The sequence below is a fragment of the Sesamum indicum genome, linkage group LG8 (assembly GCF_026168435.1).
Source record: "Sesamum indicum cultivar Baizhima isolate 11 linkage group LG8, ASM2616843v1, whole genome shotgun sequence".
In the NCBI taxonomy this organism is placed as follows: domain Eukaryota; kingdom Viridiplantae; phylum Streptophyta; class Magnoliopsida; order Lamiales; family Pedaliaceae; genus Sesamum; species Sesamum indicum.
The window spans coordinates 27551798-27579470 of record NC_142664.1 but is presented as its reverse complement, the minus strand read 5'-3'; the positions used below and the strand labels follow the sequence as shown (position 1 = coordinate 27579470).

Below are 27673 nucleotides of genomic sequence, written 5' to 3'. Positions count from 1 at the left end.
ATTTCTTACCACCCACATTCCACTCGGCCCCAAATTTCTTGCCCAATTTAATTTCGATAAAATTCAAATTAATATATAACGAATTTAATGTGTTATTATCCATTTATGTAGAACTAAAAAAGAAAAATCAATTAACTATAAATATAATAATACTTGTAACATGATTGAATCTTATGCAATACATCTGCCTGGGATAAAAATTTTCCTAATACAGATTCAGGAGCTCAGTGGTTGGTTTGTTTTGAACATAAAATTGGGGCAATTCCTATTTGCAACAACTGAGATATAACAAGTGGGGGGCAGTAACAAATTGTGCAAAAAGCACTGAGATCAATCATTCCATGTAGGAACCATTGGGTTTGGGTCTATAGCTGTCTGAGCAAACATAACTCTGTTTCAACAGATGATCTATTGATAAATTTAGCAAAATGCACAATCTTATTCTGTCACCGAGTGTTCCTTTCTTCTTTTGCTTCAAGAGCATCCACCTCCTCATTCGATAAGAGATCAACAATGGGTTCATATACATCCCACTCCTTCCTCTTCCTGAAATAAAAAGGTAGAATACAACCGAACTAACTCTCGCAGAAAACAACAAAGGAATCAATGCATATTAGCAAGAAAATTGGAGTTGAGGAATTTGGTTGCAGTGTGATTGATGTTATCCGACTCAAAATTTTCTACTAGAACTGCTTTTTTGTTGGTAAACCTTTTCTAGAACACGGAAGATAACCAAACAAGGAATTGATTTCAGGGCAATGAAACAGATACCATTGGAAGATCATATTTTAATGCCAGGAGAACACCCTTCCTCTTATATACACATATTTTCGCTAAGGATAAAATGTTGACACTTACCGTACGACGCTTGATTTGTTGCCAAACAACTTGAATAAGTCCACAGCATTCCCACTGGCCTTGCTGAGAGAGAGGAGAGTGGGTAAGGAATAGAAGCAAGATTTTGTTACTTAAATTAAGAAAGAAAATTATGCTGAGTTGTATAGATGCGAATTCATCATTTTATATAATGCTTAGGCTTTTCACATTGAAGACGAAAAGTGAAAAAATTTAAATTTAACACACAGACCTGGCTTGAATATGTTCAAACCCTCTGCGTCCTTTCTTGTTTATTCTGCTTTCACGGATAGAAGTCACATTTTGTACAGCAATCTAAAGCATGAGGGCAAAAGAAGTGACATTACTTATCACAAAATCGACACAACATGTTTATCCCATAGAAATAAGGTACAAAGTTATAAACATGTTTATCCCATAAAAATCATTTACCTCATAAAGTTGTTCTCTGATGGCAATTGCAATGGCAGGCTGCAAATGCAATGCTGGGTTAATGTGAAGTGCTTATAATTCAATGCAAGTGAACATGAATAGAAACAAAACCACTCAGGGTTACAGAAGTTAACTAGAGCATCGGCACTAAATGCCAATACAAACGTAGATCATGTTATTGAATCAGATATTTTTCTTCAAAACTTGCAATATTCCAAATAAAGGAGAATTTGCAAGTGCTTACTCCAACTTCAGGATCTTCAATGCCCATGTCTTTGCAAAAAGTTTTGGCAAATTCTTCCGGGTCGCTCTCAAAGTTGTTCAAATCCTGAAATTTTTGCATTTACATTCCTACGACAATGATTAAAGCAGCACATGCAAAACAAAAGACATTGATTTATATGAATCTCATGATTCTCTGGCAAACGATTTAAGAACGTATGATAGATTTTGGCAGTTCTCACCCATAAAAAGTGGTCCTTAATTAGAGTATGGTTAACACGGATATCAAGCTGTCAACAAAGAAAGAGAAAGTAAAGTTACCAATTTCTTAAACAAACAAAAAACAATGTAGAATTGCATATATTGGTATTCAGAGGAATTGACTGAGATCTCAAATCAGCACTGCCAAACCTTGATCGGAACAACCTTTTCCCCAGTATACATATCTTGCCCTTCATATGATCGAAATTCGGAGAGCTGCGTCTACAATAATCAGATTTGAAATATCAGAGATGGCATGCAATAAAATATGCATCAGTGAACAAATAACCTAAACGCCAGGTCAAACACAAATCCTGACATGTGAATGGCTACTACTCAAATTGCTCTGTCATTCACCAGCTTAAAGTCTGTTTTTGCCCAACAGAAGAGGTCATCTAACAAAAATGGATGGGTATCTTAGAGTCCCCATGGAAGTTTAACAGGTAATTTTCCTCAGCAAGTTATCCCTATGTCTAGTTAATTAAACCACAGAATCTTATGAGAGATCTGAAACAGACACATGACATGTTTCAAACTTAAATTGCACAAAATGATGTCTTCTAAGTGAGGATACTGTCGATATTACAAAATAATTGTAACAGATGGGTAAAAACGCAAACACCACATTATAATGTACTTCAGCATTGGTTAAGTATAAAATACTTGTATGGATTGAGCGATTTGTGTGACAAAAGCAGGAGGAAGCTTCAAGTCTTTCACCGTTCTTTTTGCAAACACCACGATTTCAGAGTCAGGATCTACAACAACAAAAACATGAAGTTAGCCCCCAGATGCCATGACATGATCGGCGAACACAGAGAGTTAGGTTCTTTATGCCAATAACTACAGATATACAGCATCCTCTAAAATCCACACCTAAATTTAAATCCAAGTTATCAATGTTTGAATGACTGATTAAGGAAAGTCACAAGATGGTATCCGGAAAAGGGGAGGCTACTGCTTTGTCGTATCGCCCTCTGGAGGAAAAGTACAAAGGACAAACGAAGTATATCCCCTTCACTAATTGATCTTACTAAGAACTAAATGTTTATTTTCCAAACGCACTGAAGAAATTTCAAAACCTTATTATGCTAATTCATGACCTCATTGGGAACACAATTTCTGAGGTAAGAAAGCATGAAGAATGACCAGTTAAAACTAAAATTTTATACAAGGGATATTATTAAGAATGACACAAGAAAGCCGATAAAGCAGAAAAATACATAGGTGCATAATATTTTGGGCATACGAATATAGAAATCTTAAATTACCAGAGGGATTCCAGATGAAAGCATCCCTACATCTCTGCCCATCAATTTCAATATCCAAACGTATTGGAACTAGGTTGTCTGCAGTCGGTCTGTATATTAGAAATATGAATATCCAAAGTCAAAGGTTTTGCACATATACAGCCGAAACTGATGTTACTAGATATTTATGGAGAGAGAGAGAAAGAGAAAGGGCAGCCATTGATTTACATTCGGAACTTGACAGGGTTCTTTGCTGTGCCCCATGGTGAGTGTGACTTCATGCCTCCAGTTCTCCTCGCTCCCTCTCTTAATTTCTTTGACGATTATTAAGTGCAATACAGTGCAAGCACCTAACCTAAGACCGTCCCCTCAATCTGAATTTCGAATTGAATCATGCATTCAGTAAGCATCAGCGTTTTTATTAAAAGTAACTAGCATCAGAGTTTTCGAGATCTCAGTTCTAATATACTCTTCCGATAGATCACGAGTCACAATGTACTGTAGGCTAATCTATCATTAGAGAGGAATTTGTCCACAGTAATTAGTCTGATGCATGCATGACACAGTTCATAGACTTTCTTAGTTAATGATTCAAAATTGACAAACATTAATATTATTTGTAGATATGAGATTGAAAACACAGATCAGTCCATCAGTTCGTTTTTCACATAATATACGTTACACGAGGCCCTAAATTATATATATATATATAAGAAGGTCTGTATAACCGAAAAAGTAAAGATGATTTTGTAAGGAAAGAAAGCCAGTATAAAAAGTATGGAGGTGAAATATTTACAAGGCAAACAAGAAAACAATTAAAATTCAGGCACCCCAAGCTCTACAAGATCTCCACAAGTAGAATGGTCCCAAAAACATCCTTCACCATGTTTTTTCTGCTCAAAAGACAACACTCCGTGCGACTGTGGCTTACAGACATTGTAATACCGGCAAACCGTTCCCTTCCACATGAGATATTTTGGAGTATTTCATAGAAAAACTTCTCCACCTGAGCCCTCTGTGGCCACCATAGCCCTCTAGTCCCATCCTAAACCCTTACATCCATGGTTTCAACTTCCCAGCCCCTTAGGATCCCAACAAGAACCTCACCCCTATTTCAGCCTTTAAAGCCAGACCCATCCACCACCACTTTGCAGCCCCTCAGCCCGTGTTGCTTCCTGCCCTCAATGACCCAGAAAACCAAACCGCCCTAACCAAATTGGACCCTCCAACTGACCCACCCACCCCCAACATAAAGGTTGAAAAAAATAGATGTTATTGTACAGGCTTACCACTTACATTTGCCAAAATATTACAATTCTAGAGTGCACTTGTGGTTCAAAAGTTCACCCCAATTATTTGCCTCACTGAATTAATGTTCCACCAATAAACATCGCCACAAGCACATCTGAAATTCAATAAACAAAATAACAGCCAAACATCAAACGATAACTCCTTCATCCAGCTATGGAAACTTATATCAGATGTTTCTTCATAGTAATCAAGTGAATTGCTTATAATGAACATGCAAACAGAGCTAGCAATTCCCAAACAGAAAATTGGACAAAGTCAAGACAATCAAACTGATCACTAATACACATTAAACAACGGAATAGCTTCCGCACACTTTTTGCCCCATCAAAAAGTTGCCCTCCAGCGAAAAAAAATACTCAACTACCCACAAAAATCCACAAATTTTTCAATAAAATTACGATTGGCAGCTTGCCCATCTTTTCTCAAATGAACCAAGAACGGAGTACCGAACACTAACCATTTTCAGTTCCCTAAACAGCTCAAAAACAACCGATTTACAAGAAAACATCAAGAGTACAGGTACCTTCGCCTCTCCAGAGTGGATGAAATTTGAATTGGGAGTCGATTCTGTTGATTTTGTCAGTCTGATTGCGCGCTCTTGTATTACGAAGAGCGCAAAGGTTGGGAGAGCGAAACTACTACAAAAAGAAACAAAAAGGAGACTGTAAGCCAACAACTTTGGTCACGGAAACACGACTTTGTGGAATGCTTTACATTTCAAATTAATATATTAAAAAAATTATATTAATTATTTATATTCCTTTTGCATAATTGATACTTATTTTATGTACCTTTAAGAAATTAGCATCATTGAAGTACATGTTTTTTTATTATTGGACTGTTAAGATTTTTCTTAAAAAAAGTTTATCCTCATATTTCTTCTATTTTATTTAAATTTTGATAAGATCATCTAAAATATTAGGAATTTTGATACGATTATCTAAAATTGCTTCATTTTTTAAAACATAGGAGGTAAATTGTTGTATTTTAAAAAATAAATCACTATTAATTTTTTTATAAGGGGGTAATTTAGACATTTGTTGCTCACAGTGAATTGAGTTTGAAAATATCGAATTATGTAAATTATGTAAAAGAAAAAAATGGTTCATCATTGTTTGTTTCTTGTGATGATACAGAGTTGTATTAGCACCGCTGACCTGGAACAGATCTTACAACACTATTCCGTAGCCACATGCAGCAGCGTTCTACTCTCAACCAGCAACTAATGGTGGTCTTCTTATTACTGAAGCAACTGGTATATCAGTTAAGAAAGGTTGGTGAGGTTCATGATTCCCAATTGCTTGGAAAACTAACATTGTTCTTCAAATGTGAAGCAGAGTTTCAACCAAATGGCCAGGCGGATGCACTAAATAAGTTCAACATCGTCTACCTTCACGTGATTGAGAGCAGACTGGGTAGAAATTTTGAAGTTGCACTTAGCCTCCTTCCAATGAGAAAAGCCTTCAAGAATACTTTCATCATTGCTGCTGGCCTTAACAAGAGTGATGGAAACAGAGGGATCGCTCAAACTTACGCAGACGCCTGTTCCTAGCATGACTAAACCACATTTTACATTCACGATCCTCTTGTTGGCTACACTGATTAATCCATTCCTAGAAGACGCTTAGCCCCTTTTGAGATTGTATTTTGTGTTGCAAGTATTGTCAAATCAATATATATTTTTATTTCAATCAAATTAATATATATTTTTTTAATTATTAGTGACGTCAAAACATCAAAACCTACTTGTTTTCAGTTAGCTCTCGCTTTCCACTTGAGTGGAACTGAAAACAAGAAAAGCAAATGGTAAAGCGTCATCATTCGGTTGCAATGGAATCCCCAAGTTTCTGGTGAAGTGGAGGAATTTTACACCAGGGCACACAAGCAGTGGAGTTACGTCTATATGTATACAGCGCTGTTGTGGAAATTGGTGATGCTGTTCCAAGTCTATTGCTATTTCCAGACTGTTGCGCTTTTCACTACTCCTTTGCTTCTGCATCACTGCGATGGCGGTTTATAATCCTAGTACCGATGATGGACCTCCTTCTGATGCTCCCATTCCTCTGCTCACGCCCTACAAAATGGGGGATTTTCATCTCTCCCACAGGTTTCTGTTCTGATTCCCTTGAGTAGAGTTTCTCTTTTAGTTATTGAATTTGTTCTGTTTTGTTTAAGAGAGGTTGCGAGCATATTAGTGTAGGATAGTCGCATCAAATTCTGTGGGGTTTAGGGTTTTGCATTGATCTATAACTGAATCAGTACGTACGAATTTCAGAACCAATTTCTGATGGATTCTAGAAGGGTTTTGCATTTTGTAATATAATTTGGTGCATTTTTTTGGTTTGGTTATGCGTCTAACAAATGCCACTATGTTTTATTGGTTGAGATTTGAGCATGTTGTTTACCAATTCATTTTTGGTGATTCTGATTTGGATCACATTATAGAGAATTTTGTTTACTACTTGTTGGATTTGGTGGCACCGCAATCTTTATTTGAGGATTCAAGACAGACTTATCCTGAGATTTTAAGTTTATTACAATTTTGCCTGATTGGAGTTTGGTTGTCAATCTTGGACAGAATTTTGCTAGCACCATTAACCCGAAACAGATCGTATAGCCACGTGCCGCAGCCCCATGCAGCAGCGTACTACTCTCAGCGAACAACCAAAGGTGGTCTTCTCATTGCTGAAGCAACTGGTATATCAGACACAGCACAAGGGTATGGATATGGCAGGTTTTTAATGTTTCTGTTTTAAATGATGATACCAGTGATTTCTATAAAATCTGATAAAAAGAAAAGAAATTACAACCTTTACCTTCAGTCAACAGTTACAGTGCATAATATTGATGTATGAGCAAGAAACAAGGAACTAGGAGTTAAGATTGTACCTTAACACCTTCGAGTAACAGTGTCTTGATACTTGTCTTTTGTGTCAATGATATTCGTAAGTAGTATCGTGACAGTAACTTTGGATTTTCTTCTGAGCTTTCTTATTTCTGTGTTGGTCAAGTATAATATCATGGACTTGATGTTTAGTCTAACTGTTCAAATGCTTCTAAAAAACATCTGCTTGTCTGTGAGTAGGTGCTGTAGAAAACTTACTAATAGAAACTTGCTGTAAGTACTTCTAGTGGAAGAAATTTGTTGGTACTCATTTTATATATAATAGTTGCTTGGAACCATACAAGCCATTTTCTGACCAATGATCTTTAATTTTTTAGCATTACTTCCCAATATGGAATTGGCAAGTGATCAAGTGAAATAAATCCTTAGATTCACGAACAACTTCGGTTTTCAAGGGATAATCTAATAATATAGCTAGCTGAATCGTGATTTGGACTTCTAATGCACATTCATGTTGATTTCTGTTTATAGGTCCCATGATACACCTGGAATTTGGACAAAGGAGCATGTGGAGGCATGGAAACCAATTGTAGAAGCAGTTCATCAAAAGGGAGGCATATTTTTCTTGCAAATTTGGCATGTTGGTCGTGCCTCTACATATGGTATGCTAAATTCGTATCGACTCACTTCAACTCTTAAGCAACTTGTCTTGCTAAGATATCTTGTGTAACAGGAATACAATTTAATAAAAAGATTGTGTAATGTATAGCTACCCGTCAACCAAATTTTATAACAAATCTTCTACAAATTGATTATACAACTTATTATCCCCTTATATTTACTTTTCCTGACATTGTTGTAACCCAAGACTAAAACATTTAGTTGTAATGACAGAGAATTAACTGCAAGAGGTGCATGCATGATATGGACAGCATTACCTACTTATGCAATTCTTATGATATCTAATGAACTTTACTTGATTCTTATCTGGTTGACAATAGCTAGAAAAAAATAATACATATTTTTTAAGTAAAGATTTTCAGCCCAATGGCCAAGCTCCAATCTCATCAACAGACAAAGGAATTACCCCTGGCCTTGAGGGAGTGCAATGGCCTCCTCCTAGGCGGCTAAGGAAGGATGAAATTCCTGGTATTGTGAATGACTTCAGGTTGGCTGCTCGCAATGCTATTGAAGCAGGTTTGTACCCTCTATCTGATGTCTATTTTCTTCTAGGGCATGTACAAAGGTAATTTTCCACGAGACACCTTTGGCACTTTCGATGTATTTCTCGAGAATAACAGATGATGTGCTTACTATCAATATCAATCCGGAGTAAACTTACTGGAAATCAATCGATGAAATTTTGTAGTCTTTCAAATGTTGTGGTTGCATCTTGTGGCCAAGCGTTTGAGAGCCTCAAGCTTGGTATTTCTCAAACTTGAAAGCATTCATTACGAGAAAAAGAAGAATAAATCTAATGGCAAAACAGTACGGTCACTTAACATTCAGGACTTCACAATGTTAAACAGCAAATAGTGATGCTGCGTTGAGTTAATTGGTGAAAACTAAGATAGTTTAGTTGTTTCAGGAGGACCTTATTTTGAAATAAATGTAGGCAGTTTAAATCAACTAAATTGTACCTTACAAAGATCACACTAGGTAAGAGCTCTGGTATTGTTAATTCTCTGTCTTTCATTATTATGGAGTCTGTTTAGGGAGTAATCAACTGAGATACGATATCGATAAACCTTTTGATTCACATAGAATGTTTATAACTCAAGTGTTTCATTTTTTGGCATTTGAATAGTCGAACAGGTAAATGGTTGCTGGTAAACTCATAAATATGAAACCTTCAAGCTCCTACTTAGCTGCTGCTCCTTTTGTCAGGATTTGATGGAGTTGAGATACATGGAGCAAATGGTTACTTAATAGAACAGTTTCTGAAAGATCAAGTAAACGACAGAACTGATGAATATGGTGGGATCTTAGAAAACCGGAGTCGATTTGCACTCGAGGTAGTAGAAGCAGTGACCAATGAGATTGGACCTAATAGAGTTGGGATAAGACTATCTCCCTATACTGATTTCATGGAGGCGATTGACTCGGATCCTGATGCTCTAGGCCTATACATGGCCAATGCACTTAACAAGTTTAACCTTCTCTACCTTCATGTGATCGAACCAAGAGTTGTTGGTGCGAGGGTACTTCAAGGGCCCAAGGATGAAATTCCTCATCAACTCCTGCCGATGAGAAAAGCTTTTAACAGCACATTCATTGCTGCTGGTGGCTACACCAGAAGCAAGGGAAACAGAGCTATTACCGATCATTATGCAGATTTGATTGCATTTGGACGCTTGTTCTTGGCTAATCCTGATTTACCAAGACGGTATGAGCTGGACGCCCCTCTTAACAAGTATGATAGGAGCACATTCTACACTTCAGATCCTGTTGTTGGTTACACTGATTATCCATTCCTTGAAGAAGCCTCGGAACACTGAGGTAACATACATCACCATTTCTTAGATATTTCTACCTAAAAAGTGAGGCTTAAACAAGTATAATTTAGATATGATGGCAGGCAGTACAAGACATCCCATTTCTCAACTTATGAGGAGTTGATGGCTATCAGTAGTTTTAGTAACAATGTAATGACCCTTTTGATAACTATTCCACTTTGATTGACAAAAAACTTGTCAAAATGATTTTAATATGAATTCCAAACAATGCCTAAGAAACTCTATTCACATATACAATATATGAAACATATCTCCCTTTAATTTTTTTAACAAGAAACCTAAGTTTATGTGGTAAATTAATTCGACTATGTATCATTTTCATTATTTGAGGGGCCAAAACCATATAATACAATGTTTTAGGGTAAGAGAGTAAGTACATTAATTTTTCTTAAACTTTACATAATTTTTTTTAAGAATTTAAAATAAAATATGAATATTGGAATGAAGCTTATAAATTATGCGGATAGATTATTTAAACTTGTTATAATTATATTAATACAGATAATACATACAGACACACATATATATATTAAATAATTAAACATATATGTTCAAAGTTAGGACATTTCTTCCCTTAATCCAAATTATATTACGTAATGGCTTGCATATGATCACAAATAATTATTATTTTATTTTATAGGCCACCCCACCTCCAGATTTTGGTGAACGTTGATTATTATATATATTTTTAAATTAAAATAATTGATTGGTATCTTTCGTAAGTGGCCCAGTTTGATTTCGATGTTTCTTAAATAATATATATTTTTAAATTAAAATAATTGATCAGTATCTTCCGTAAGTGGCCCAGTTTGATTTCGATGTTTTAAATAATATATAATTTTAATTTGAGCAACCCTAATCATAGTTTAGTTGGTAAAATTAAAATTTCATCATAATTATAAAGTTATGAGTTCAAATTCTATATTTTATTATGTCTGCTAGCTTTTATGATAGTTATAGATTAGTTATGAATATTTAATACGGAAAATTATAAGTATTTTTTTATGTGGTTTTATATAATTATAAATATTTTAGATTGTTTAAAAAATTATAAATATTTTTATAAATAAAAAATAATTATATAGACCTTAAACAATGATGTGAAACTTACGATTTGATCCTTACTTTTTTTTTTTAAACATTTGAAAAAATGGATGAAGAATTTGAGAGTAGATAAAGTAAATAATTTATAGAGCATATTAGTCCATAAAATTATTTTAAAAAATTCTGAAAAGTATATAAAATTATTATTTATAATTCATAATAGTATTTTGGTCAGTTCATCGTAAAATTTGGATGAAAATGAACAGAGACTAACGGAACTAATCATTTGTTAGACAAACATTAAACTCAAAGAGATATTTATAACTTTTCAAAAAAACGTAAAGGTATTTATAATTATTCCAAACCTCAAGAAAAAATTACCATAATGTACTCTATTTAATATTGAATATAAAAAAAGAAAGATGAATTAAATAACTAATCCATAAAATGAATTAATCTTAAATATAAATGATTTTAAATAGAAAATTATCCATAAAAAAATAATTAAACTAATTGTGGGAAGTAAGTATAATTAACGATATTTCAGTCAACACACATCGACAATTAATTACTATATTGGTTCTTAATAATGTTTACTAAAATCAATAAAAAAAAATCCACTCCAAAAATAAGATAGTTTTTTAAGTAATATTTATGTTTAAAAATGTAAGCACATACGTAAGAGTGCACCGACATATATGCTATATAAAAATATGGGCGAACTCAATTCTTTTATATTTTTAATCATTTTTCTTAGCTATATATTTCAATTTTATAAATAAATTAAAGAACAATAAACATTTCCCCCCTCACTTTCTTACAAAATAATAACATTGTAATACTTATTAATGTGTACTATTTATTGCAGCTTAAAAACGGTTAATTATATCCATATTATCCTAGTACTGATCAAATATACAAATACTTTTCTGTATTTTTATAAAATAAAAGTATAATTTTAAAATTGTAGTTATAATTATAAATACAAAAGTGTGCATAATTTCAATTGAACTCTCTATTAAATGACAAAAAATTATAGTAATGCCCTCAAAATACATCACACTAACACTCCCTAAAGACTACGCTAGAAGTTTGATTTTTACTGAATATCAAATCCAATGATTTATTTATCTTTTTGTTAAATTTTGGTGTTGTGTTTTTTTTGTTTTTGGTAAATGTAAGTTTTATTAATAATACAAGATCGTAAAGTACAACAATGCTCAACTGGTGGTTTATCCCTCGATAGGTTAAGGGATACGCCATAATCTATATAACGCGCATGAACTAATAGAACGAGATAAATTAACACTGTAATTCTCTATCTAATATCTTCCACAATGATGATGACTATAATGCTCGGTTTTCGCTCCATATGCTCAAAACATCTCATATTTCGTTTCTAACATAATTAAATCGAATATAGAACTTTAGAAAAGAATATATATATATATATATATGATGAAATTAAATAAAATCAAATCAAATCAAAGAGTGATAGTGTGATGAAAATGATGACGTACCGGATATGGCATTCATGCACATTGCACAGTGTTGTGGGTTACAATCAAATCATCATTCTGTATATATATCTCACCTCGTTTCCTACTCCGGTTCATCCTCTTTGTTTCGTTTGATCATCATTTCATCACATCCATCTCGAGGTGGTCGTTTCTCAATTCGCTTTTGCTTTTGACTTGATCAAGAACCCCTTTTTGCATCACCCAAAATCGACGCGTGAAGCCTAATGTTCACCGGGGATTCCACACGAGGGCGGTGTGGGCGGCGGAGCTACCAATATATATACGGAGCGTTGGGATATGGCGATGGCATTCACTGTCAATTCGCATTCTAAGGTGTTTCCTCGTTTCACTCCTTACAGAGTACAGAACAAGGCGAGGTTTTGCAGAGGGATCGGAGTTATGAGTGTTCGTAATACTAGTAGTAGTAGTAGTGGAAATGTCAATTCCTCTGATGCTCCAATTCCTCTGCTCACTCCCTACAAAATGGGGGACTTTGATCTCTCCCACAGGTACGTCTGTTGTTTTTGGGCGTTTCTCTTTGAGCTCATGGATTTGTTTAGTTTTTTTGTTTTTTCCCCTTATCTTCAAGGAAAAGAGAATTAGTGAGGTTTGTGGATTTGGGATCAACATATAGTCTAAAACTTTATAGAATCAAGAAGCACTAAATTTTTCTGAATAATATTACAAACTTTCTTTGATAAATTTAGTATATAGTTGCGTCTCTGAAGCACATTTTTTAACATTGGCACAGAATTGTTTTAGCACCGTTAACACGAAACCGCTCGTACAACAATGTTCCTCAGCCTCATGCGGCAGTGTATTACTCTCAGCGAGCGACCAAAGGTGGTCTTCTCATTACCGAAGCAACTGGTGTATCCGACACTGCACAAGGGTATCGATATCACAAGCCTCTTTTCCCTTTCTGTTTATATAGGCTAAAAGATGATGATTCATTGATAATTTCCATCAACGTATATGCAAAAGGAAAAAGTATAAATATATTCCATCACATTTAGAATGTACGGTAATCATCTATGACTGAAGAGTGCATATGTTTGAGCACTCTTAAACTTAATCATCTCATCTTGATTCATATGACCCTGCTGTAAATGTTTTATGAGTTGTTTGTTTTCATTTTAAATAGAGAATCTAATCAAAGGGCCAGCTAAATTGCAATTTCAATGTCTAACACATACTAAACTAATATAATGTTCAATTTATAGATACCCACATACACCTGGAATTTGGACAAAGGAGCATGTGGAGGCATGGAAGCCAATTGTGGATGCAGTTCATCAAAAGGGTGGCATATTTTTCCTGCAAATGTGGCATGTTGGTCGTGTCTCCACTTATGGTATGTGAAATCTTTACATATTCATTTAATAGTTAAGTTAATCCTGTTGTCTTGGATGATATCTCATTGAATAACACGGATGGAATTTAGCTGTAAGGATGTCTAATGTAAAATTTAGTTCTTAAGATTACTTTTCTCAGTAAGGATCAGATTTAAGTGCATAAGAACTGTAGCAGTGCTATCAAAACGATCATATATAAACATATATTTATGTGGACAATGACTGCAAGATGAGGTACTTTGATAGCCGTGGGTAAATGCAGTTCTACTTAATACCAAAAACGTAGTTTAACTGAGTTTCTATTTGGTCCAAAACCTGCATGAATTTAACAAAAGTGTCTTTTATCAGATTTCCAGCCCAATGGCCAAGCTCCTGTCTCATCAACAGACAAGGGAATTACACCTGGCCTTGACGGAGTAGAATGGTCTCCTCCTAGACGTCTGAGGAAGGATGAAATCCCTGGTATTGTGAATGATTTCAGGTTGTCTGCTAGGAATGCTATTGAAGCAGGTGTGTGCCCTCTGCCTTGTATGTTTTCTTCAAGACATAATTTGGCATTTGATGTTACATAAGGTTAAAGCCTGATGCTCTTAGATTCAATTTAAATCCGAACAAAATTATTTTGAATACTTTTTGAAGAAGGAATTAGTCTTTTAGAGATCATGGTTATAACTCTTATTCCCATGCTTTGATTCACAATCTAGCTCACATATGAACAGTTGACAGATGGCCTGATGCTGGCATGTTTGTCCGTTTAGGCCAAACCTATACACATCACTGTGAGCATTAGAAGAAAATATGATGTGCAAACAAGTACAGTAAACTGAATTTAAAGACTGAGACACTATAAAGCATGGGTTATAGCTCCGGTGAGCCGAGTGGTGGCAATCAGGATGGTTTTTTCTATGCAAACTAGTCTTTTAAATAAACATCAGCAGCTTAAAATCAGTTGCTGTACGTGAGCAGATTACATTAAGAGCTCGAATAGTGTTATCTTCCCATCATCCACCGTTATGGAGATGTCTTACAGAGTTGATCAGATGTAATAGATATGGAAAAACATTTTGATCATATAGAATATCTTAACAATAGATGTCTAGATCTAGAGCATAGGCTTGTAAGTTTGTTAAGTGCTAAAATCTTCAGAACTAAGGACCTTGAAGCTCATACTTAGCTTTTTGCTTGCAGGATTTGATGGAGTTGAGATACACGGAGCAAACGGTTACTTAATCGAACAGTTTCTAAAAGATCAAGTAAATGATAGGACAGATGAATATGGTGGGAGCTTGGAAAACCGTTCTCGCTTTGCACTCGAGATAGTAGAAGCAGTGACCAATGAGATTGGATCTCACAGAGTTGGGATAAGACTGTCTCCATACACTGATTTTATGGAGTCGGTTGACTCAGATCCTGATGCTCTAGGCCTATACATGGCCAATGCACTTAATAAGTTCAACATTCTGTACCTCCATGTGATCGAACCGAGAGTTGTTGGTGCGACAGTGAGTCAAGGGCCCGAGGATGAAATTCCTCACCGACTCCTTCCAATGAGAAAAGCTTTCAAGAATACTTTTATTGCTGCTGGTGGCTACAACAGAAGCAAGGGAAATAGAGCCATTGCTGATAATTATGCGGATTTGATTGCATTTGGACGCTTGTTCTTGGCTAATCCGGACTTGCCAAGACGGTACGAGCTGGACGCTCCTCTCAACAAGTACAATAGAAGCACATTCTACATTTCAGATCCTGTTGTTGGTTACACTGATTATCCATTTCTTGAAGAAGCTTAGGGTGAGGCCAGCAGTTATCGATGCATTTCGTGTTTAATGTATAATATGACAGGAAGGTCTACATATAGATGCTTTGAAATATGTCTCTTACTGCCATTTTGATTTCACTCCATCTTTCTTGCCGATCTGGCTAAGTTATTAACACCCTGCTTTGTGCAATTACAAACTTCTTGTGTGTGATTGTAATTAGGTTCATCATTTGCCTGTGTTGAAAGAAGTTGTTGAACCAGCTAAGAAAATCCATATCAGATTCAGAAAGCATTACTGTTTTGTGAAAGTGGCAATACTACGTGGGGTTCTCTCGATTCTGATTTTCTACTTCATTGGCATTGGCCATTGCACGGCCTAAGATTGCTCAACGGCAACTAAGACCCAAGCTCTTGGTGCGTTGAGAGGCGTATAGGTTGAGTACCTCCCTGTTTGGGAGCTCCTTTTTGCTTTCACATAACCTCCATTCGGGTGTTCTACAGAACGATACTAGGGCCTTATCATTCTAGAATTCTCTGCCAATTCACCCTTTTTCATCTCTAGCATCTCCTTTGAGTTACCTCTCGTTCAAGACCTCTATGGTGGCAGGGGGGGTTCCTGGCTAAGGCTGATGCCAAGGGTCCCCTGTTGAGTCCGTGATTAATATACTAGTTAACCGGTTCTATCTTCAAATTTTGCAATTCCAACATCTCATTATCGAACCTGTTTCTAAAGTTTCGCAGCTACTCCCTGTTTCTTTGTTTGGTAGTGAACAAGTATGTTGTTGACCTTTTTGTCTTCTTTTTGCTGGTGAATTGATGTAGAAATTTCCTCCCAAGCTGACCGTAATATACGATTGTCACACACCCGGGAGCGGCCTAAACCACTCTTGAGCTCTATCGCAGAGTGTTGTGACAAAAATCCTCGCATTTATGGCATTTGATTGTCCATACAACGACATGATGTTCTTGAGGATTCTTTTTTACCGGGGTAAAATGCAATTTAGCCTTTTGTGTTTTAAAAAATATCTAAAATACCTCTTTGTGAAAAATAAAACAGCAAAAATTCCCTATACAATTTAAAAAATGTAATAGAACATCCCCTCTATGTTACAAGTGTATCACACACTCCAATTCTATTTTCTTTTAATTTTTATAAATATAAAATAATATTTTTAATCTTTATTTTAACACCGTTAAAATCTTATATAAATGAATAGTTCTGATCTTGCTAATATTATTTAAGTATATAAAATATATCTTAAGATTATATAATATATATTTAAATATAAAATATATAAGTATATGTATATATTATGTTTAATGTATATATATATATATATAGAAAACAGTGAAATCAGCGCTTATTGTTGCCGCGCCGATGCTAGGCCGGGATAGGAGGGGACGCGAGGAAGAGGGCTGGGGCTTGCGGACGAGGAGGAGGAGGACAAGGTGCGCGGGGGAGGCTGGCAGTGAGGAGGCACTTGTGCGGTGGCGGGGGTGGGTTGGGGGTGAGGGGAAGGAGACAATATTTTTTAATATATTTAATAAATAAAATATGATGAAAATTTATATAATAAATCTAAACTGTTCATTTAAATTAAGTGAAATTTGAACCATTGAATTATGAATTAAATTTAGAGGTTTAATTCAAATTTAACGATATCTAGCTATTGATTTGTGTCGTACAAATTTCAATTATTAAATGCATATCAATCAAGATGTAACGGTTCATAAATGAAGATGTAAAGTTAATTTATCGTTAACAATTAAGTTTGGACATTTAATTTCTTACCTTAATCCAAATTGTAATACGTAATGGCTTCCGTATTATCACTATTTATTTATCAATTTTATTTTTATTTTAAAATAATAATTGATAAGTGGCCCATTTCATTACCTTTTTTCTTAAGTAATATATTTTGTTGGAATATATAATTTCAATTTGAAAGGTTCTCTACAAAAAACAATAGAGCAGCCCCTAATTATGCTCTGCTTTCATAATAGCTACAAATTAGTCACCAATATTTTATATTGGCTAGTGATTGGTACATACTCGTTAATGCACCACCCTCCATAATTTAATCTTTTTATTATACTTAATTATATTTTGATTCTCTCTAAAATGTGAAAATTATACTTTCTCCCCCAACAAGTTTTAAAATTACACTTGCAATTTCTCTGAAAATTCTCATCCCGTTTCGTTATTGTTTGGACGAAAAATAGCAAAAATTACATTTCTTGAAAATATCACCTTCATATTAATGATTCAAGAAATAGATACAACAGACTTTTTAGTCGACGTACATTGAAATTAATGATTGTTACTATAGATTCCTCCCACTTAATTAATAATATAGATAAGTCGATATATTGGTCCCTCATAATTATTTACTAGAAAAATAAAAAATAATCGATTATTAAATGCTTCTTTTGATTATTTATTATAAAATCAATACAATTAAATAATCCACTCCAAAATAAGATAATATTTTAAGTAATAAAATGTAAGCACATACGTCAGAGTGCACCAACATATATGCTATATAAAAATATGGGCTAACTCAATTCTTTTATGTTTTTAGTCATTTTTCTTAGCTATATATTTTCAATTTCAAAAATAAATTAAAGATGGAAAAACATTTCTTTTCATCTTTACAATAATAATAATAATAATAATAATAATAATAATAATAATAATAATAATGTAATATTTTATTAATGTGTATTATTTTTTGCAAATGAAAAGCCGTAAAAATTACATTGGCACTCCTTTTTGTGTTAGGTTCAAATACATAAATACCTTTTTTTTTTATATAAAATTATAAATATATTTTTTAAAAACTGTATTGTAATTAAAAGTATGTTTTTTATTTAGTCATAAAAGTTTACACAGATACAACTGAAGCACATTACACTGACACTCCTTAAGAGGTGTATCCGTAATTTATTCAGCTAAAAAGTATATAATTAAACTACGGGTAAATTACAACCATCTCTCATGAAATTTGATATAATTACAAATACGTTCTTATTGTTTGAAAGATTATAAATACTCCCTAATTTTGACGTCCGTCTAACAACAAAGCCAATTTTGTTAGTTTTTCATTCAATTTTTATGGTGAACTATTCAAAATGCTCATTTAAATTATAAATTTTAATTTTATAAAATATTTGTATGAGTCAATATTCTCAAAGGATTATTTACTTTATTCACTTTCAATTCTTTAATATTTTTTAAATATTTTCTATTTTTAAAAAAAATCAACAAGGATAAATTAATAATTTTTACCTCTTCGTCTAAGAATTACATAATTAATTTTATTTGTGGGAGTTATATATAACTTTTTTAAATAATGAGAGATTATTTATAATTATGTTAAATTTTAAAGAAGATAGCGATAATTTATATTTCAATTATAATTTATAGATAACCAATAATGCCCTTAGGATTTTATATTCAATATTTGTAGTGTTGTTATTTTTTATATTAATTTAGTATTATTTTAATAGTTAAATATATGATATTGATTAGTAATTAAAAGTTGACTAAACCCAATGATTAAATATAACGTGAGGCATGCATGCTTGACTCCCCGTGGGGCAGTGCGGGCGGCGGATGCGGAAGCGGAGCTACCACTATATATACGGAGCTTTGGGATATGGCGATGGCTATTGCTGTCAATTCTCTTTCCAAGAGTTTTCCTCGTTTCATTCCGTACAGAGTACAGAACAAGGCCAGGTTTTGCAGAAGAATCGGAGTTATGAGTGTTCATAATAGTAGTAGTAGTAGTGGAAATGTCAATTCCTCTGATGCTCCAATTCCTCTGCTCACTCCCTACAAAATGGGGGACTTTGAACTCTCCCACAGGTTCGTCTTCTGTTTTCCGGAGTTTCTCTTTGAGCTCATGGATTTGTTCAGTTTCTTTTTTTTTGTTTTTTTTTTCCGAATATTTTCAAGAGAATTTGTGAATTATGGGTTCTGTTTTTGCCCCCGAAAGAGTTCTTTTGTCTTCTCCTAATTTTCTTTTATTTTTGGGGTTTTGTTATTTTTGATCAACAACTAGTCTAACACTGTATAGAATTAAGAACCACTAATTATTCTGAATAATATCGAGAAATACGAGGATGCGCTTGTTTTTACAAGTAATTTTCTACTTACTACGATCTTGATCCAATTGAGAAATTAATGAATGTTGAGATTTCAGCATCCTGTTGAAGATATTATTGATTTGCTTTCATTGATGGGGATCACGTGATGAAGAATTGCTTATTACCTCTTTAAACTGGTGCTGTCTGAAGCCACAAAATTAATTTAGATTATGGTTATGTTTCTGAAGCATATTTTTGAATGTTGGCACAGGATTGTTTTACCACCATTAACACGAAACCGCTCATACAACAATGTTCCGCAGCCTCACGCTGCTGTGTATTATTCTCAGCGAGCAACCAAAGGTGGTCTTCTCATTGCCGAAGCAACTGGTGTATCCGACACTGCACAAGGGTATTGATATCACAAGCCTTTTTTCCTTTCTGTTTATATAGGCTAAAAGATGACAAATTCAATTGATAATCTTCCATCAACTTATATGCAAAAGGAAAAGGAATCAATATATTCCATCACATCTAAAATGTATGGTAATCATCTATGAGTGAAGAGTGCATGTGTTTGCACACTTTTAAAGTTAATCATGTCATCTTGACTATTATGACCTGCTGGAAGTATTTTATGAGTTGTTTGTTTTCACATTAATCATCTTTCATTTTAAAGAGATCAGAATCTAATCACAGGGCCAGCTAAAATCAATTCCAATTTCTAACACATACTGCACTATATAGATACCCAGATACACCTGGAATTTGGACAAAGGAGCATGTGGAGGCATGGAAACCAATTGTTGAAGCAGTTCATCAAAAGGGCGGCATTTTTTTCCTGCAAATTTGGCATGTTGGTCGTGTCTCCACTTATGGTATGTGAAATATTTGCGGATCTTTTTAATACTTAAGTTAATCCTATTGTCTTGGATGATATCTCGTTCAATACCACAGATGGAATTTAGTTGTAAGGCTGTCTATTGTAAAAGTTAGTTCTTAAGAATTTTTGTCTTAGTAAGGATCAGATTTAGGTGCATTAGAACTGTAGTAGTGCAATCAATACAGTAATTAATTAACAGATATTTATGTGGATAATGACTGCAAGATGAGGGACTAGATAGCTGTGGGTAAATGCAGTTCTACTTAGTACCAAATATGTAGTTTAACTGAATTCCTATTTGGTCCAAAAGCTGCAAGAATTTAACAAAAGTGTCTTTGTTCAGATTTCCAGCCCAATGGCCAAGCTCCTGTCTCATCAACAGACAAGGGAATTACACCTGGCCTTGCTGGAGTAGAATGGTCTCCTCCTAGACGTCTGCGGAAGGATGAAATCCCTGGGATTGTGAATGATTTCAGATTGGCTGCTCGTAATGCTATTGAAGCAGGTTTGTGCCCTCTGTCTTGTATATTATCGTCGAGACATAGTTCCGCACTTGATGTTACATAAGGGTAAAGCCTGATGCTCTTGGAGTCAATTTAAAACCGAACAAACTTATTGAATACTTGTTGAAGAAGGATTTGGTCTTTTAAGTGTCATGGTTGAAACTCTTCTAACCATGCTTTCATTGACAATCTAGTTGCCTGTGCTCTTATGTTTGTCTGTTTAGGCAAACCTATGCACGTTCACTCTGAGCATTAGAAGAAACAATAAACTGAATTTAAGGACTTTGAGACTATAAAGCATGGAATATAGCTTAGATGAGTAGAGCGGTGGCAATCAGATAGTTTTTTCTAAGCAATGTTTTAAATAAATGTCAGGAGCTTAGATCAATTGCTGCAAGTGATCAGATGTAATAAATATGGAAAAAAACCTTTTGATTCATATAGAATATCGTAACAATAGATGTCTAAATCTAGAGTATAGGCTTGTAAGTCTGTTAAGTGCTAAAATCATCAAAATTAAGGACCTTGAAGCTCATACTTAGCATTTTGGTTGCAGGATTTGATGGAGTTGAGATACACGGGGCAAATGGTTACTTAATCGATCAGTTTCTAAAAGATCAAGTAAATGACAGGACAGATGAATACGGTGGGAGCTTGGAAAACCGTTGTCGCTTTGCACTCGAAATAGTAGAAGCAGTGACCAATGAGATCGGATCTCATAGAGTTGGGATAAGACTATCTCCATACACCGATTTTATGGAGTCGGCGATTGACTCAGATCCTGATGCTCTAGGACTTTACATGGCCGATGCACTTAATAAGTTCAACATTCTGTATCTTCATGTGATGGAACCGAGAGTTGGTGGGACAGTGCTTCAAGGGCCAGAGGATGAAATTCCTCACCGACTCCTTCCAATGAGAAAAGCTTTCAAGAATACTTTTATTGCCGCTGATGGCTACAACAGAAGCAAGGGAAATAGAGCCATTGCTGATAATTATGCAGATTTGATTGCATTTGGACGCTGGTTCTTGGCTAATCCAGACTTACCAAGACGGTACGAGTTGGATGCCCCACTCAACAAGTACGATAGAAGCACATTCTACACTTCGGATCCTGTTGTTGGTTACACTGATTATCCATTTCTTGAAGAAGCTTAGGTGAGGCCAGCTGCTATCAATGCCCTTCGTGCCAATATATGTAATTGTAATTACATATACACCCCTTGATCTAATGTTTGTTTACACAAACCACTCTTACCTTTTGAAAAATTATCCATACATGTATCAGACACGTCATATTGTCTGTTGCTGCCTTTTGATTTCATCCCATCTTTCTTGCCAATGTGGCTAAGCTATTGAGACCCTGCTTTGTGAAACTACAAACTTCTTGTGTGTGATTGTAATTAGGTTCATTATTTGCCTGTTGAACCATATGCTAAGAAAATCCCTATCAGATTTGGAAAGCATTACTTTTTGTGCAGCATTGATATTTGATTTACTTATATGCCGCACTATTTTTAATTGGTAGATATTATCCGTCTCTATATTAATCCAGCTAAACTTCTGGTCATGATAGAACTATCAGTTCAATATATAACATCATTATATAAATATATATGTGTGTTAATTGTAATTTTAGTTCCCTAGTATAGGATGTGGTTAAATTAGTCCTATATTTTTTGTAATAATAAATTTTAGTATTGTAATTTAACCGCAGTGTGGAAAAAACATCCTACCATTAGGGTAGAGGGGAATTTCAATAATGGCCCAATGCTTTTTAAAATACCCAAAAGTAGTCCTGTAATTCAAAATAGTACTCTCAAAGGAAATAAAATAATAAGTATGTAAATATCTCATAATACAAATATGTAATTTTCATATATGAAGAATTCATTTGTAATTTAGTGCCAGCTAAAATGTAAATTTTTTTAAAATCTACAAACTTTTTTCCCTCCGAAGCAAGACACTAATATCCTCCGGGATGAAGTTTGAGTTATTAATAGGGCAGCAATTTTAAAAGTATTAGAGGCCAAGAAAATTGTCAACAACAAAGTAAATAATCCTCCTCTGTAGGTGCGTAATTCCGGCTTCCGTTTTCTTGATTTTTTTCCTTCAACAATTAAATTTCGTATTTCATACAATTTTTTACACGCAATATTTTTAGGGATAATTTCATTTACCAACACATATGAATCCATGTTCTCGACCAAAGAATCCAATTGACTTTTAGTCATGACATTCAAATATGAGAGAACCTTATTTCCGAGATTTTGGGATGTCCAAGAATTCCTTAATATGACATCACCCCTTACCATTTTTGTGTTGAGAATTTATAGAGAAAAAGAACAAGAATGCATAACTGTTTGATGTTTTTTACACACCAACATTAAATTACTCAACTATTGCCAGAAGTAGGAGACTAATTTTACAAATACACTCTATCCTATGAAACTAAAATTCCAATCAACTCTTTTATATATTTATGAGCTCTTGGTGACAAAGCAAGAAAATTTCTCAGAATAATAGCTGCACACGTAGTTTCAGCATGAGAATAATGGATCAGAAACAGGGAGAAAGTAGCATTGATTTGAACACTGACACCAGAAATCACCCATGGTAAAAATGAATGGCAGCCATGCATGCATTCATGCACAGTGCTAAAGCTGTTGGCCCCCCACCCATGTCCGCTGTTTTCATCCCATGCGTCATTCATCATATCATATCAATTTGGTGTTGCTTTTGACCGTTCGAGAACCCTTCTTAATTTTTCTATAGCTCACCAAAAAAGAAATGAAAACGACAGAGCAACAGTAGTTTGACTCGCCACTATATATATGTGGAGCCTCAAGAAAATCAATTTCCATTCCAAGGTTTTTTCTTCTTTTCACGATCCCAGTAAAGTATATACAACAAATCAACATTTTCAAGAGGAATCAGTTAAAATGAGCAGTAGTAGTGGAAATGGCCCAGCTTCCTCTGTTGCTACAGTTCCTCTGAGTCTGCTCTCTCCATACAAAGTGGGGGAATTTGATCTCTCTCACAGGTTCATCTTATTGTCTTTCAAGATTTGTTCTACGTGTGCAGGATTGTTCATGCCTCTTTAATGAATTTGTTGAGGCCTTGCACACAAACTTATTGCTTTGATTAATTTAGCCTACACATATACGGTTGTGTTTCTGAACCAAATTCTTGAATACTTGGACAGAATCGTTTTAGCACCATTAACACGAAACCGCTCCTACAACTACGTTCCACAGCCTCACGGGGCAGTCTATTACTCTCAGCGAGCAACCAAAGGTGGTCTTCTCATTGCTGAAGCAACTGGTGTATCCGACACTGCAATGGGGTACCGATGCTACACCCTTTTATCTTTCTCTCTACTTATATGCTAATGATCATAATTCATCCATATCTTCCATCAATTTGCATGTACAAGGACAAAAATCAGGTGGAGGGCAGGATACTTCAATTTTTTTATTCGTTTGACCTACTGTAAGTGTTTTCTAGGTTCCCGGATACTCCTGGAATTTGGACAAAGGAGCACGTGGAGGCATGGAAACCAATTGTAGATGCAGTTCACCAAAAGGGTGGCATATTTTTCTTGCAGATAGTGCATGTCGGACGTGTCTCTACTTATGGTACGTGACATCTTCACAGATTCGATCTAATACTCGAGTCAATCCTGGACAGATATCTGGTTCAATAGCATGGATATAAGTTACTTGTGATGCTTTCTAATGTAAATCATACATCTTAAGGATTCTTGTCCCAGTAAGCATCATTAGTTAGGTGCATACCAACTATGGCAGCGCCATCAACGCGATGTTTATACTACTATACTGTTTACTACATATTTATGTCAATAGCAACAAATCAGTTCAATTTTACTTAGTTCTAAAATGAAGTTTAACTCGGTTTCTATGTTGTCCAGAAACGATGTGTGAATCTAATAAAGTGTCTTTAATCAGATTTCCAGCCCAATGGCCAAGCTCCCATCTCATCAACAGACAAGGGAGTTACCCCCGGCCTTGAGGGATTAGAATTGTCACCTCCTAGACGACTGAGGAAGGATGAAGTACCTGGTATTGTCAATGACTTCAGGCTGGCTGCTCGAAATGCTATTGAAGCAGGTTCGTTCCCTCTGCCTTGTTGTATATCTTCTTCGAGACATCTTCACACTTGATGCGACCTAAGGGTAAAGCCTGATGCTCTTAGACTCGATGTAAATCAGATCAAAATTATTGAATACCTGTTGAAGAAGGAATTAGTCTGTTAAACATCATGGTTGAACTCCCATATGATCAGTTGACGGGTGGCCTGATGCTAGGGAATTTATCTGTTTCAGCTGTACCTATAACACGTTCAGTGTGAGCATTGGAAGAAAATATGATCTGCAAAAAAGTAACTATAAACTGAATTCAAAGACGTTAGACTAAATAGCACAGAATATAGCTTCATTGAGTTGATTGGTGGAATTGATGAATATCTTTTACTTGCAGGTTTTGATGGAGTTGAGATACACGGAGCAAATGGTTTCCTAATTGAACAGTTTCTAAAAGATCAAGTAAATGATAGGACAGATGAATATGGTGGGAGCTTGGAAAACCGTTGTCGCTTTGCTCTCGAAATAGTAGAAGCAGTGGCCAACGAGATCGGATCTCATAGAGTCGGGATAAGACTATCTCCATACTCTGATTTTATGGAGGCGATTGACTCGGATCCTGATGCTCTAGGCCTTTACATGGCTAATGCACTTAATAAGTTCAATATTCTCTACCTCCACATGATCGAACCAAGAGTTGTTGGGTCTAGGGTGTTTCAAGGGCCTGAGGATGAAATTCCTCACAGACTCCTTCCAATGAGAAAAGCTTTCGAAAACACTTTCATTGCTGCTGGTGGCTACAACAGAAGCAAGGGAAATAGAGCCATTGGTGATGATTATGCAGATTTGATTGCATTCGGGCGCCTGTTCTTGGCTAATCCAGACTTACCAAGACGGTACGAGCTGGACGCTCCTCTCAACAAGTACAATAGAAGCACATTCTACATTTCAGATCCTGTTGTTGGTTACACTGATTATCCATTTCTTGAAGAAGCTTAGGGGTGCGACCAGCCGTTATCGATGCCTTTAGTGTATAGTATCACAGGAAGGTCTACATATAAATGCTTTGTAATATGTCACTTACTGCCATTTTGATGTTCATGCCATCTTTTTTGCCAATCTAGCTAAGCTATTAATTCATGTTCAAACCCTCCATTCAATTAAGAACACCATATTGTTTTACATGATAGTAATTGATGTGTGTATTCATTAAAGCCATTAATGGAAACTGGAACCTGTTATTTCTATTCGGATCCATTTCATTTAAATCCTCATGAATTTATTACAGTTTCATCAGTTGTTGAGAATGAGGTGTGATGGGTAATGCAGCGACACAGAGCTGGAAGCTGACAACTACAAGATAAAATAAACATAAACAAACATTTATTTTTTGAGTTTTCAACTGATCAAGGATCTAAAAATGAACAAAGCCTACACGCTGTAGGAACAAATTTGATTCAGAGCTGCCCTTGTCCGAACCCATGAGGAACAATACAATTCCCATAATCAAAACAACCACTGCTCAACTGGTTCTGCTCCACCATCGCGGGCTCATCCAACGAGCACGCCGCCGCCTCCATGTCGGAGTTGGGCATGGTTATGACCGCCGCAGGCGGTGGAGGCAAAGAGTTGGAACTGTGAATAAGCATCAGATCATCAGCCCTCATGGTGACGTTCTTCATCAGTTCTTCCAGCGCCGCTGCGTACTGCTCCAACTCCTCCAGCTCCAGCCCCTCTACCGCCTCGTCCCACCAAAACTCTCCTCCTCCGCCTCCTCCGCCGTAGCACTCCACTCTCTTCACCTCCTCGATGACCTCTTTCCGCTTCTTCTCCACCTCCAACTCCCTGCAAACCTCAGAATAATGCCTGTTGTAGTCCCGCGTCTTGGGCGTCGGGCAGTTCTCCCGCGGCTCCTCGCCTTCCGGCCCTCCGCCATTGAGGAAACGATCGATGACGGAATCCGGCGTGGGGTGGCCGAATGAGAAGACTCGCTTCCCCAGAGAGTGCACAACAATGGCGATCTCAGCGCCGCTGAGAATGCAGAGCTCGCTGGCCTTCTTGAACAGCCCCACCCGCCGCTTGGAGAAGGTGACTTGGCGGTTGCTGAGGTTCTCTATCTTCTTGATTTCAATCTTTTTCCGGCCCTGAGTGGTCTTCTTCATCAGGCTGCTGCCCTCCTTCATCATCACCATTAACATTAATTAATTTCCACTTTAATCTCTAATTGACTCATGCACCTTTTGATTATGAAAATTGAAGTTTAAAGAAATTTTTCGCTCACTATCAAAGGGATCTTCAATCTGTGATTGCATTTACTATACCTTAATTACATTGAATTTATATTTGGCAATCAAATCTTGAAGATTCCATCCCCCTCCTCATCAAACTCTTTCCTTCTTTAGATATTATTTTGATTTTGTTAATTATTTACAAACCCTATCTTTATATTTAATTTATTTCCAATACTATAATATCATCACCACACAGACAGATTTTTATAATCAAACTAATAATAAACGACGATACTATTTTATTAATAACATAACGTCAGATAACTTATCAAGCTCAAATATTTCAACATTATAGAACTATAAGTGTTTTGCATCAAACCACAAAATAGATGTAATTTCATTTACAGAAATATCAATCAAGCACGTACATACATCTCCATAACACAATCGGATAGAAGAAACTAAAACCGACATGAAAATTGGAGGAGTTTGATT

General features: G+C 35.5%; 6 protein-coding genes across 8 annotated transcripts; 4 read left to right on the top strand and 2 right to left on the bottom strand.

Moving 5' to 3' along the window:
* Positions 1-131: 131 nt before the first annotated feature.
* On the bottom strand, positions 132-5012 carry BSH (transcription regulatory protein SNF5, putative (BSH)). Of its 3 annotated transcripts, none has more exons than XM_011089358.3 (12): positions 4855-5012; positions 4310-4425; positions 3249-3394; positions 3042-3130; positions 2434-2528; positions 1921-1992; positions 1752-1799; positions 1532-1615; positions 1288-1326; positions 1088-1170; positions 859-921; positions 132-546 (listed from the first exon to the last, which is right to left on the bottom strand). In XM_011089358.3, exons 3-12 carry the CDS (start codon positions 3299-3301, stop codon positions 447-449), a joined length of 726 nt encoding a protein of 241 aa, XP_011087660.1. In that variant the 5' UTR covers positions 3302-3394; positions 4310-4425; positions 4855-5012; the 3' UTR covers positions 132-446. The 3 variants fall into 3 exon arrangements, with proteins under 3 accessions (XP_011087660.1, XP_011087659.1, XP_011087662.1); XM_011089357.3 differs by having other exon boundaries at positions 4317-4425; XM_011089360.3 differs by lacking the exon at positions 4310-4425.
* A 641-nt stretch (positions 5013-5653) lies between these two features.
* Positions 5654-9890, top strand: LOC105169080 (putative 12-oxophytodienoate reductase 11). The gene is made up of 5 exons (XM_011089356.3): positions 5654-6438; positions 6910-7050; positions 7708-7838; positions 8212-8373; positions 9064-9890. The coding sequence occupies exons 1-5, from the start codon at positions 6338-6340 to the stop codon at positions 9672-9674; spliced, it is 1146 nt and encodes a 381-aa protein (XP_011087658.1). The 5' UTR covers positions 5654-6337; the 3' UTR covers positions 9675-9890.
* A 2443-nt stretch (positions 9891-12333) lies between these two features.
* Positions 12334-15662, top strand: LOC105169079 (putative 12-oxophytodienoate reductase 11). The gene is made up of 5 exons (XM_011089355.3): positions 12334-12765; positions 13008-13148; positions 13480-13610; positions 13960-14121; positions 14800-15662. The coding sequence occupies exons 1-5, from the start codon at positions 12554-12556 to the stop codon at positions 15399-15401; spliced, it is 1248 nt and encodes a 415-aa protein (XP_011087657.1). The 5' UTR covers positions 12334-12553; the 3' UTR covers positions 15402-15662.
* A 3290-nt stretch (positions 15663-18952) lies between these two features.
* Positions 18953-22328, top strand: LOC105169077 (putative 12-oxophytodienoate reductase 11). Its single transcript, XM_011089354.3, has 5 exons — positions 18953-19238; positions 19731-19871; positions 20207-20337; positions 20686-20847; positions 21402-22328. The coding sequence occupies exons 1-5, from the start codon at positions 19030-19032 to the stop codon at positions 22001-22003; spliced, it is 1245 nt and encodes a 414-aa protein (XP_011087656.2). The 5' UTR covers positions 18953-19029; the 3' UTR covers positions 22004-22328.
* Positions 22329-23715: 1387 nt separating this feature from the next.
* LOC105169420 (putative 12-oxophytodienoate reductase 11) lies at positions 23716-26238 on the top strand. Its single transcript, XM_011089811.3, has 5 exons — positions 23716-23888; positions 24051-24191; positions 24353-24483; positions 24814-24975; positions 25345-26238. The coding sequence occupies exons 1-5, from the start codon at positions 23788-23790 to the stop codon at positions 25944-25946; spliced, it is 1137 nt and encodes a 378-aa protein (XP_011088113.1). The 5' UTR covers positions 23716-23787; the 3' UTR covers positions 25947-26238.
* A 33-nt stretch (positions 26239-26271) lies between these two features.
* Positions 26272-27309, bottom strand: LOC105169419 (agamous-like MADS-box protein AGL29). The gene has a single exon (XM_011089810.3). The coding sequence runs from the start codon at positions 27143-27145 to the stop codon at positions 26405-26407; it is 741 nt and encodes a 246-aa protein (XP_011088112.1). The 5' UTR covers positions 27146-27309; the 3' UTR covers positions 26272-26404.
* Between the last annotated feature and the right edge of the window lie 364 nt (positions 27310-27673).